Source organism: Triticum dicoccoides, chromosome 6B (genome assembly GCF_002162155.2).
Source record: "Triticum dicoccoides isolate Atlit2015 ecotype Zavitan chromosome 6B, WEW_v2.0, whole genome shotgun sequence".
In the NCBI taxonomy this organism is placed as follows: domain Eukaryota; kingdom Viridiplantae; phylum Streptophyta; class Magnoliopsida; order Poales; family Poaceae; genus Triticum; species Triticum dicoccoides.
In genome coordinates, this window is record NC_041391.1 from 343,196,431 (window position 1) to 343,207,485 (window position 11,055).

General features: G+C 43.9%; 1 protein-coding gene across 4 annotated transcripts in view; it reads left to right on the forward strand.

The window, feature by feature from the left end:
- Window positions 1-6,852: 6,852 nt before the first annotated feature.
- Window positions 6,853-11,055, forward strand: part of LOC119324268 (nuclear poly(A) polymerase 4-like) — a 7,297-nt gene continuing 3,094 nt past the window's right edge. For 2 of the 4 annotated variants that reach the window (XM_037598033.1, XM_037598032.1), the window contains exons 1-5: window positions 6,859-7,319; window positions 7,417-7,494; window positions 8,006-8,113; window positions 10,362-10,424; window positions 10,513-10,674. In XM_037598033.1, coding sequence (XP_037453930.1) covers window positions 7,188-7,319; window positions 7,417-7,494; window positions 8,006-8,113; window positions 10,362-10,424; window positions 10,513-10,674 — 543 coding nt within the window. In that variant the 5' untranslated portion in view covers window positions 6,859-7,187. Of the gene's footprint in view, window positions 7,320-7,416; window positions 7,495-7,569; window positions 7,644-8,005; window positions 8,114-10,361; window positions 10,425-10,512; window positions 10,675-11,055 lie in introns of those variants that run through there. The other 2 variants (XM_037598034.1, XM_037598035.1) reach the window with 2 other exon arrangements.

An 11,055-nucleotide genomic window follows, 5' to 3' on the forward strand; every position in this document is an offset into this window, starting at 1 on the left:
GGTTTTGTCGACCCTAAAGGTGCTAACAAAGTGTGCAAGCTCGAGCGATCCATCTATGGACTGGTGCAAGCATCTCGGAGTTGGAATATACGCTTTGATGAGGTGATCAAAGCATATGGTTTTATACAAACTTATGGTGAAGTCTGTATTTACAATAAAGTGAGTGGGAGTGCTGTAGCATTTTTGATATTATATGTAGATGACATATTGTTGATTGGAAATGATATAGAATTTCTGGATAGCATAAAAGGATACTTGAATAAGAGTTTTTCAATAAAAGACCTTGGTAAAGCTACTTATGTATTAGGCATCAAGATCTATAGAGATAGATCGAGATGCTTAATAGGACTTCCACACAACACATACCTAGACAAAGTTTTGAAGAAGTTCAAAATGGATCAGTCAAAGAAAGGGTTCTTGCCTGCATTGCAAGGTATGAAGTTGAGTAAGACTCAAAACGTGACCACGACAGAAAATAGAGAGAGAATGAAAGTCATTCCCTATGCCGCAGCCATAGGTTCTATAAAGTATGTCATGGTGTGTACCAGACTAGTTGTGTACCTTGCTATGAGTTTGGCAAGGGGTACAATAGTGATTCAGGAGTGGATCACTGGACAACGGTCAAAATTATCCTTATGTACCTAAAGAGGACTAAGGAAATGTTTCTCAGTTATGGAGGTGATAAAGGGTCCGTCGTAAAGGATTACGTCGATGCAAGCTTTAACACTGATCCAGATGACTCATAGTCTCAATCTGGATACATGAGCAACTGGCTAGAGTAGCTCATACAGAGCTTTGTAGACATAGAAATTTGCAAAACACATACGGATCTGAATGTGACAGATCCGTTGACTAAGCCTCTCTCACAAGCAAAACATGATCACACCTTAGTACTCTTTGGGTGTTAATCACATGACGATGTTAACTAGATTATTGACTCTAGTAAACCCTTTGGGTGTTGATCACATTGCGATGTGAACTATGGGTGTTAATCGCATGATGATGTGAACTATTGGTGTTAAATCACATGGCGATGTGAACTAGATTATTGACTCTAGTGCAAGTGGGAGATTGAAGGAAATATGCCCTAGAGGCAATAATAAAGTTGTTATTTTGCATTTCCTTATTTCATGATAAATGTTTATTATTCACGCTAGAATTGTATTAACCGGAAACTTGATACATGTGTGGATACGTAGAAAAAAATACCATGTCCCTAGTAAGCCTCTACTAGAATAGCTCGTTGATCAAAGATGGTTAAGTTTCCTAACCATAGACATGTGTTGTAATTTGATAAACGGGATCACATCATTAGGAGAATGATGTGATGGACAAGACCCATTCGTTAGCTTAGCATTATGATTGTTCAGTTTTATTGCTATTGCTTTCTTCATGTCAAATACATATTCCCCCGACTATGAGATTATGCAACTCCCGGATACTAGAGGTATACCTTGTGTGTTATCAAACGTCACAACATAACTGGGTGATTATAAAGATGCTCTGCAGGTATCTTCAAAGGTGTTTGTTGGGTTGGCATATATCAAGATTAGGATTTGTCACTCCGAGTATCAGAGAGGTATCTCTGGTCCCTCTCGGTAATACACATCATAAGAAGCCTTGCAAGCAAAGTGACTAATGAGTTAGTTGTGGGATGATGTATTACAAAACAAGTAAAGAGACTTGCCAGTAACGAGATTGAACTAGGTATGAAGATACCGATGATTGAATCTCGGGCAAGTAACATACCGATGGACAAAGGGAATAACATATGTTGTCATAACAGTTCGGCCGATAAAGATCTTCGTAGAATATGTGGGAGCCAATACGAGCATCCAGGTTCCGCTATTGGTTATTGACCGGAAAGGTGTCTCGGTCATGTCTACATAGTTCTCGAACCAGTAGGGTCCGCACGCTTAATGTTCGATGACGATATTGTATTATATGAGTTATGTGATTTGGTGACCGAATGTTGTTTGGAGTCCCAAATGAGCACGGACATGATGAGGAGTCTCGAAATGGTTAAGAGGTAAGGATTGATATATAGGACGATGGTATTCGGATACCGGAAGTGTTTCGGGAAGCACCGGGTACTTACGGGTCACCGGAAGGGGTTTCGGGCACCCCCGGCAAAAGATATGGGCCTTATGGGCCAAGAAGGGAAACACACCAGCCATAAATGGGCTGGTGCACCCCCCATATGGGCTGGCTAGATTGGAGAAGGAAAGAGGAAGGAGGAAAGGAAAAAGGTAATAGGATTCCCCCTTCCCCCTCTTCCCTTCCTACTCCGAATAGGAATAGGAGAGGGGGTTGGCTGAATTGGGAGAGGACTCCGAGTAGGATTCTTCCTACTTGGGGCGCCCCCTTGGCTGCCTCCCCTCCCCTCCAACCTATATATATGTGGGGAAGGGGGCACCGACAACACACAACATCAACTATTAGCCGTGTGCGGCGCCCCCCTCCACAGTTTACATCCTCGATCATATTCTCGCGGTGCTTAGGCGAAGCCCTGCGTGGATCACATCACCATCATTGTGACCATGCCGTCGTGCTGATGGAACTCATCTACTTCCTCGACACCTTCCGCTTTCTGGATCAAGAGGACGAGGGACATCATTGAGCTGAACGTGTGCAGAACTCGGAGGTGTCGTACGTCCGATACTTGATCGGTCGAAGCTAGAAGAAGTTTGACTACATCAACCGCGTTGTCAAATGCTTCCGCTTTCGGTCTACGAGGGTACGTATACACACTCTCCCCCTCTCTTTGCTATGCATCTCCTAAATAGATCTTGCGTGAGCGCATGTTTTTTTTTTTGAAATTGCATGCTACATTCCCCAACAGTCCTACGAACAACACGGGGGGGAATACGAGGGGAAAATGAGAGAAATCACTCAAACCAACAAGATTCGATTACACATGTGCTAGATCCTCAAAACACAAAGATATACACAACCCACGATCAACAAAGGACGATACAAGTAGCAAGTTCTCCGTGATGAGGTCTTGAAGGTCTTCCCATGAGGGGTCTTGAATCCAAGATGGATCTACTCTGTAGAGGCCGCGGTCTCTCTCGGTGGAGTAGATTCGGATGGATGAGCAAAGCTCTATCTCTCAAATGAGCTAAACCAATGCTAACCCTAAAACGTGAGGGAGATGGAGTATATATAGTCTAGGGGGGCGAAGGGATACATGGGCTTCAGCCCTTTACTGTGCGCGGACAGATAGAGCCAGACGTCCGGGCGTTGGGCCGGACGTCCAGGCCTTCCCAAGACGCCGGATGTCCGGGCTGTCGGGTCGGATGGCCGGGCTGGGAAGACGCCATCCTGATGCTCTATGGAAGGAGGGTGTCGGATTTCTGGGTCGGAGGCCGGATACCCGGCGGCTCGCTTCGAGCCGGATGACCGGGCCTCTAGCCGAATGTATGGGCTGGCAGTGGCCATTCAGATGCTCTTTGGATCGGCGGATGCCGGATGTTCAGGGCTCCTGACGAATTTCCGGGCCTGGCCGGATGTTCGAGGCCTATAGATCCTTGGCGGCTGGGCTGCTGCTATGGATGATGCTCCAGGGGCCGGATGTCCGGGTCCTGGGGGCTTCTCCGATTCCTTCCATCGTTCATCTTCATCCGTGAGCTTGGGGACTTGTCCATCTTCATGTGCATCTTCTAAAGGGCCTTCCTGGTACCTGATCATGCACAACATTCCAGACTTAGATAGTAACCATGTCTCGAGTGTATCATATGGAATATCACTAAGGAAGGAAGTCACCTCGGTCTCGAGGGCTCTAGCTCGTGCTCGTGTCATTGGTCCTCTTGTCACTTGATGAGACAATGGTAGGTCCATGGGGATGACCATAGGATGCTCCGCATCAAGACCTTCCACCTTGCTTCTCAAAAGAGTACAAAATTTCATTCAAATCTCTCATAATAAGCCACAACATATCACCCATAGCTCTCAGATCCCGTAACATTTGCCAGTGTTTATCCTCCCACCGTGGCTCACTGTACATACTAGCAAACCTCCAAACATGTCCCGGGTCATTACCGACAAAAACATCAAAAACATTTATTTGTTATGAATCTCAAAGAAATCGCTACCTCCTTCTTAAAGTAAAGTACCAAGCCATAGTTTGTACCATCACTAAAAACCACCTCCTTAAAGTCCATTTCCAACCTCCTCTGGAGACATTATGTCAGCCACTCATCCATATGTGCTTTTGACGAAAAAAGCACACTGAGACACCTACTAGCATGAACATCAAGTAGGGCCTTGCCTGCTAGAGCCACGACAATTCAAACTGATGATTTTCATTGCATCCAGTTAGCCTCCTGCACACAGGCCACCGGTATCGAAAGATTTTGTTCGTCCCCTCCCATTCTCGAATGTTTAGAGGTTGCGTTTTACCCGGTATCCCTGCAACTGAAGTTGTGTTGCCACTATTATTTTAACAAGGGATTACCCTTAGTTGTGCCCCCCTCGTCAGGATTGCCCCTAGTTTCTGAAAACACGTGGTCATGCCCAACTCACTTTGGTGTCTTGTGCTTTTTCCCTTTGACCGTCACTTTGAAAACTTCATAACTAATTCATACTAAATCAAAAAAAAATGCAAATAAGATACCAAAATGTTCGGAAAAACATCACTTGTATGTCAATGTCACTTGCATTCATGACAAAAGTGTTGGTAAGTGCCCATCCGAGTTATAGCTCTTATATACCACCATGAATAGTAAAATCTAAAAAAATTCAAAAAATGGTGGCAAAGAATGACAAATGTTTTAAGTGCTTGCCAAGTTTCATCAGGGAATGACATTTTTTTGCCATGACTTGCACGAATGTCATTCCCTGATGAAACTTGGCAAGCACTTAAAACACTTGTCATTCTTTGCCACCAACTTTTTTTTATTTTTTTATTTTACTATTCATGGTGGTATGATAAGAGCTAAAACTCGGATCGGCACTTACCAACACTTTTGTCATGAATGCAAGTGACATTGACATACATCTAATGTTTTTTCTAACATTTTGTTATCTTATTTGCATTTTTCTGATTTAGTATGAATTAGTTATGAAGTTTTCAAAGTGACAGTCAAACGGTCAAAGGGCAAAAGCACAAGACGACAAAGTGGATTGGGCAAGACCACGTGTTTTCAGAAACTAGGGGCAATCCTGACGAGGGGGACACAACTAAGGGTATAAAACCAATTATCCCTTTTAATAATTACGAATCTGACTAACAATTGACGCTACTCTCCCTCAAAGGTCAACTTATTAGGTCCTTGAGTGTTGGCTCAAATCGGTTTCGTATGTGAGCCTCTTCCAGCTCAAAGTTTCCTCCGCCTTATCAACATCATCCTTGTCAAAGTTATTTGCTCTCCAAGTAGTGCCCATGTGGCAACCATCAAAGTCATCATCAAATCTGCTAGCACACCCATAACATTGTCCCATAGATGGGGCACATCCAGTTGGCGCCCCTCGGCCTCCTCTATCACAACCACTTCCTCTGCCTCATCCATCGACCAGAATAAAATCACCCACTCTAATTTAGCTTCATCATGTTATTCGATACCACATTCCTGTAGCTAATGGCCAATCAGTTCATAGTTTCCACAAAAGGTAGGTAATTTTTCATACTTCACTTAGTACCAGACATTTTTGGTATCTTTTGTGACCGATACAAATCAAACAAGCTTCCTAGCAGCACCCAGATCCACACATATTATAACAAATCCACCCACAAAATCGGTTGGGAATCTAATGTGAACCTGAGTAATCTCTCCCATGGGTCTACACATACCTATAATTACCTTCTAATGGAGATAGTTATCCTAGAGCTTTAACACATGTGGCCTTATCCAATCTCCCAGGCGGCCAAATTGGATCGTGAAGAGACTATCCTCAATTCCCCTTCAGACTACTTTCTTTGCTGGATATGAGGCATGCCTCATACTGAATAGAGTGAAGTAGGGTTGAATCCTGATTATGAACCCTAGCAATACCGAGCCACTTGGCTTGGATCGTGGTCTCAACAATTTACTATTCCCAGATGAAATCCTCCATTTCTTCTTCATGTAGGTTTAGGCGACCAATGATCCTCGATAGGCTTGCGACCAGCCTTCGTCACTCTGCTCGATCCTCTCATGTCAACCATCAGTGATGGGAGGGAGCGCAACAAAACCCTAACCGACGATCACCTCCGCTGCACGTCAATGTAAAGCACGCAAATCCCCATCAATAATTGCGAAGGCCGTGGGAACATGGCTGGATCAGTCAAGCAGTAAGGAAACTCCCGCCGACACATCACAGGAGGACATGTTAAACCCTAGGTTTCTGCTAGGGAACTTTCGGCGCCATGTTGGCTAGTGGTATCACAATAAGGTATATGCGACGCCACATCAAGTTCATATATGAATAGAGTTCAAGCGTACCAAGTTTGTGTACTATCTTAATTCCCAATTAAAATAAGAAAGATGCACCTCACACAGTAGTAGAAGCAAAGGTGGCCAAATGGGCCAGTACTGACGTGTTGGCCCGATAGCCCGCGTGCCCGGCCCGTGGTGGGCCTGGCCCGCCCCATTTATAATCGGGCTGTACCGACACATGGCCCTCCTAGGGCTGTGCCTGGGCTGCGAGGCTAAGCACGAGTGCCAGCATGGCCCGACCCGTTGTTTTTTTCCAGATATTTTTTATATATTAGCCCCCAAAACAGCCCAAAATCAGACAGGCTGATGGGCTAAACATGCTGATGAGCCGGCCGGTTTAGGCCAGGCCGTGCCGGCCCATCTGGCCAAGTCCGTGAAGTGCTTTGCCTCGAAAAAAAAAGGTCTGTGAAGTGCTTTTGTGGACTATACTGTTCACGCGCATTGCTTTCCCGTTTCCACCGCGCGTACACGGCAAACGTCTCGCGCCCACGCACGACTCCGCCTTACTACGCACCTAGGGGTTCTCCTCCGCCGCCGGCCGTTCGCGCGGCGGGTTTCGTGCCATCGGGATTGCAGGGGAACAGGGTTCGGCTTTCTAGGGTTCCGCCGGTTTGGTTTGGTCGGGCCTGCGTCGTGCGTTTCGACGAGCGAATCTAGTGGTCGATTTGAATCAGTGGGCGTCGGATGCAGGTGCCGGTGGCGGTTAGCTTGATTCCGATTCTGCTGTAATACCGACGGGATTTTCAGCTACGTTTGTGTTTGTGCGGTTCAATGGCGGGATCTGTGGGCACAGGCAGGGTAGCACCTCGGTCGTCCCCAAAGCGGTACAACGGCATGGATCCGCCGTTATCTTTGACCAGGCCGACCATGTTCGATCTGCAGAAGACGGCTGAGCTCGAGAAGGTTATTATTCATTGCTAATCGCTTATGTTTTGGAGCTTTGCTAAGTGGTCTGTTGTGATGATAGTGTTGCTTTGTGTCGTTGGCAACATGCTTGCAGTTCTTGGTTGAAGCGGGCCTTTACGAGAGCGAGGAGCAGTCCGCGAAACGGGAGGAGTTGCTACGGGAGATTGATGGGGTAACCCCTTTCATTGCTTGCTACTCCCTCCGTGAACAAATATAAGAGCGTTTAAACACTTATATTTATTTACAGAGGGAGTACTTGATGTCTCTGATTCTATGGAAGTAGGAGGTGAACCTAGAAGGGGACTATATTTAATCGGAAAGGTCTGCCTTGCATGGCCATTTCGATGACTATGATATTTAAGTAGCTAATGCTTCCTGTGGGCACTATATTCAAATGATTTTTGGTGTGGAGTATTGTATTTCAGTACCCAGACTTGAGAATGTTTGATTAGTTTTATTCCTGTTTCCATTTTTCTATTTTAGATAGAAATGGTAAATCCTATCTGTAGTGTAACTTACTCCCTCCGTCCCAAAATAAGTGTCTTGACTGTAGTACAACTTTGTACTAAAGTTAGTACAAAGTTGAGACACTTATTTTGGGACAGAGGGAGTATGTTTTATCAGGTCTTACATTTCGATGCCCTGCAGTTACTAACCTGTTCGGGCTTTTAATTGATTTGCAGATAGTTAAGGAATGGGTGAAGCAGTTAACTAGTCAGAAAGGGTATTCTGAGCAAATGATTGAAAAGGCAAATGTAGTCCTTTTCACTTTTGGATCTTACCGCTTGGGGGTAACTGCCTATTTCTCTGCCCTATTCTTTTATTCCATACACCTTGTCCCTTCTGTCACATTAAATAACATACTTGTCTATCTTTTTATTATCTTATTAATGTGAATCAAGCGGATTCAAATAAGAACATCCACCCAAAAGTTCTCGTTTGAAGAAGTAAACATACTTGGGTTTGCAGTTTTAGAAACTTGACTTGTTTCATCTCTCATAGAGATGCTTTTGGGTTTTCTAGGCATTTCATCCAAATTGGCCCCTACTAAAAGTTACTTTGCAGTATAAATTCCATAACCTGCTGCCAAACTGCTATTGCTTGTTGAGTTGTTATCAGCTTGGCACTGCATCCCTCTGATATTGCATAGTTTATGCCAGGGTCACATTACTGCTCTTCTAGACGGTGGATAACGAATCAAAAGTCAAGTTAAGTGCTACAACTATTTATTAAAAGGCTGCTAGAACTAATTTTTGTAATCTGAAAGTAATCACAACCATTCCTCTTTAGTCCAATGAGTGAAACAAATATTGTCACCGCAACATTGCTACACATTACGTCAGAGGAAAAAATTGTCATTGTGATTGGATGAGTAGGGTGCGCCAGTGGAGTAATTTATGTGCCATTACTATGTTCAATCAAGAGGGAGAAATAGGTCACCCGATAAACAATCAAAGACCACCTGTTCTGTGTGATGTAAGCTAAAACGACAACCAATAAAGATGTGGTCATACATTCAACTTTTACACTTTCTCATGAATTCATGATGGACCAGAATAAAGCAATAATTGTCACAGATAAGATTTGAGTTAGAAGGAGTCTGGAGTAGTGAATTAGTTCAGCATGTTTCGCAATCTGGTACTGGAACCTAAGAAACACGGATACGGAGACACAGACACGGCGATAACATGGGATACGGCATTTTCCCAAAATAGCCATTTCGGGGATACGACGAGTATATGTAAAGAAATTTTTAAATATGCCATGTAATATAGAGTTAAAACAAAAAAATTAATGAGGAATTGAGATGAGATCAGACTACCGCCTCATTTCCATCTGGTGTCTCATTTTTCAAGCGCTCAATTATTGAATTAATTGATCCTCTAGACCCATGTCATTGCAACTTACAAAGTACATCAAACGCTAGTATTAGTAAACTAGCAGGATCTCAACATCAGGCTGCCCTTCAGCGTCTTCGCTACTGGCAGTGGTGCTCCCAGATAACATGCTCCCTAACAGCAAGCAACTATCAACACCCAACAGCAGCACCACATTCAATCGAGCACAATATCATGTAGCCAATCAAAACGCAAGCAGCAATGACATGGCTGCATGGGGAAGCAAGCAGCAGCAGCTCAACAACAAGTGTCACAAAGAGATGAAGAGGTTGAAGAGAGGCTGCTGTGCTTGGGGTTACCTGCTCGAGCGTGATTGCCGTTGGTAGGAGAGGCTGCTGTGCTTGGGAAACGGTGGCAGGGCGAGTCCAGGCAGCGGCGTTGATGTAGGCGGTGGCGGCGCGTTCGCTAGAGCCAGGAGCAGCTCGTTTCCTTTTGTGGTGAGCGTATGTGCGAGTGGGTTTGTATCAAGCAGAGGCTGTTATTGGGCCTCCCGAGTCCCCACCATATCCCAGCCTTGTCCTTATTTTTTTTCTTATTTTTTTAATTCGTAAATGAGATGGTACTGTGGGATACACGTATCCCGGCGTGTCACCGTGTCCTGCCGCACTAGGACAGCAAATCGCTGAATCTGCTGTATCCATGCTTTCGAGATTGGAACGGATGCTGCTTGGTTGGTGTTGATGGTATGCCCCTCGTCGCAAGGATACCTGACAGATCATTAATACTGGTATATAGGAAAGATAGATTCAATTGAGTAGTTGCTCATGTTTGAGATTTTGCATCTTTTTCCAAACAATGTTCTTAAACATTATTGTAAGCAATAATAATAGTTTAACGTGCTAAGAATCATTTCTAACCATGTGTGGGAGTGGCACATGTGTAATGGATATTTCTAATCTTCTGATATCAGTAGTTAACTCACAGGAATAAGGGATTCTACAATGTAGAGGTTTAAATGCCATCACTGTGCAGCATCTGTCCATGTACCTTTCAGCATATCACATGCTTTCTTAGTTTTATGCTCTTTCACGTATTTTGCTAAGTTCCTGTTACAGTATATGATCTCCTTCGGCTTCTGGAGTAAATACTTCCTGTGCTGGTAAATTTAAGCGAGTCTACTTCATAATGACCTCTTTGTTAGGTTCATGGGCCTGGAGCAGACATTGATATCTTATGTGTTGGACCTTCATATGTGAACCGAGAGGTGAAGTCTAGTCACCTTTCTTTTGCATAAAACCTACTGTTTATAGATTACATATGCCTTACAATAATTAATGTTAATATTTCTGCAGGAGGATTTCTTTGTCACACTACATGGCATATTAACACAACTGGAAGAAGTGACTGAACTACAACCTGTACCTGATGCTCATGTACCTCTTATGAAATTTAAGTTCCACAGGATGGCAATTGACCTTCTCTATGCCAGTGTATCTCTTGCAGTAATACCACCAGTAAGTTGCATTTTAGGTAATATTTGTGCATGTTCTCAAATATTTTTGTTACACTTGAGTAGTATTATCGTTATGCATGCACCTGAGGTATTGCTTTTGACTGCTCAACCAATTCTGTAAGGTCCCTTCCCCGCTTTAGTTGTCCCTAATGAACGCATGCCGCAAATGGTTATGGGGAATTATGATAAGACCTGTTATTTGGAATTGTTATGCCAACTGAACTGTTGATGGAGATTTATAATGTCTGCTTCAACTTAAATCGTGGTCATTTGGTTACTATATTGAGGTGATGAAAAAGGCAAACCGTTCAGTTCAATGCAAGTTGTGCAGCACTACATTTTATTTGCATTGAATTCTTTTGCAGTTACATGCCAATAAGTC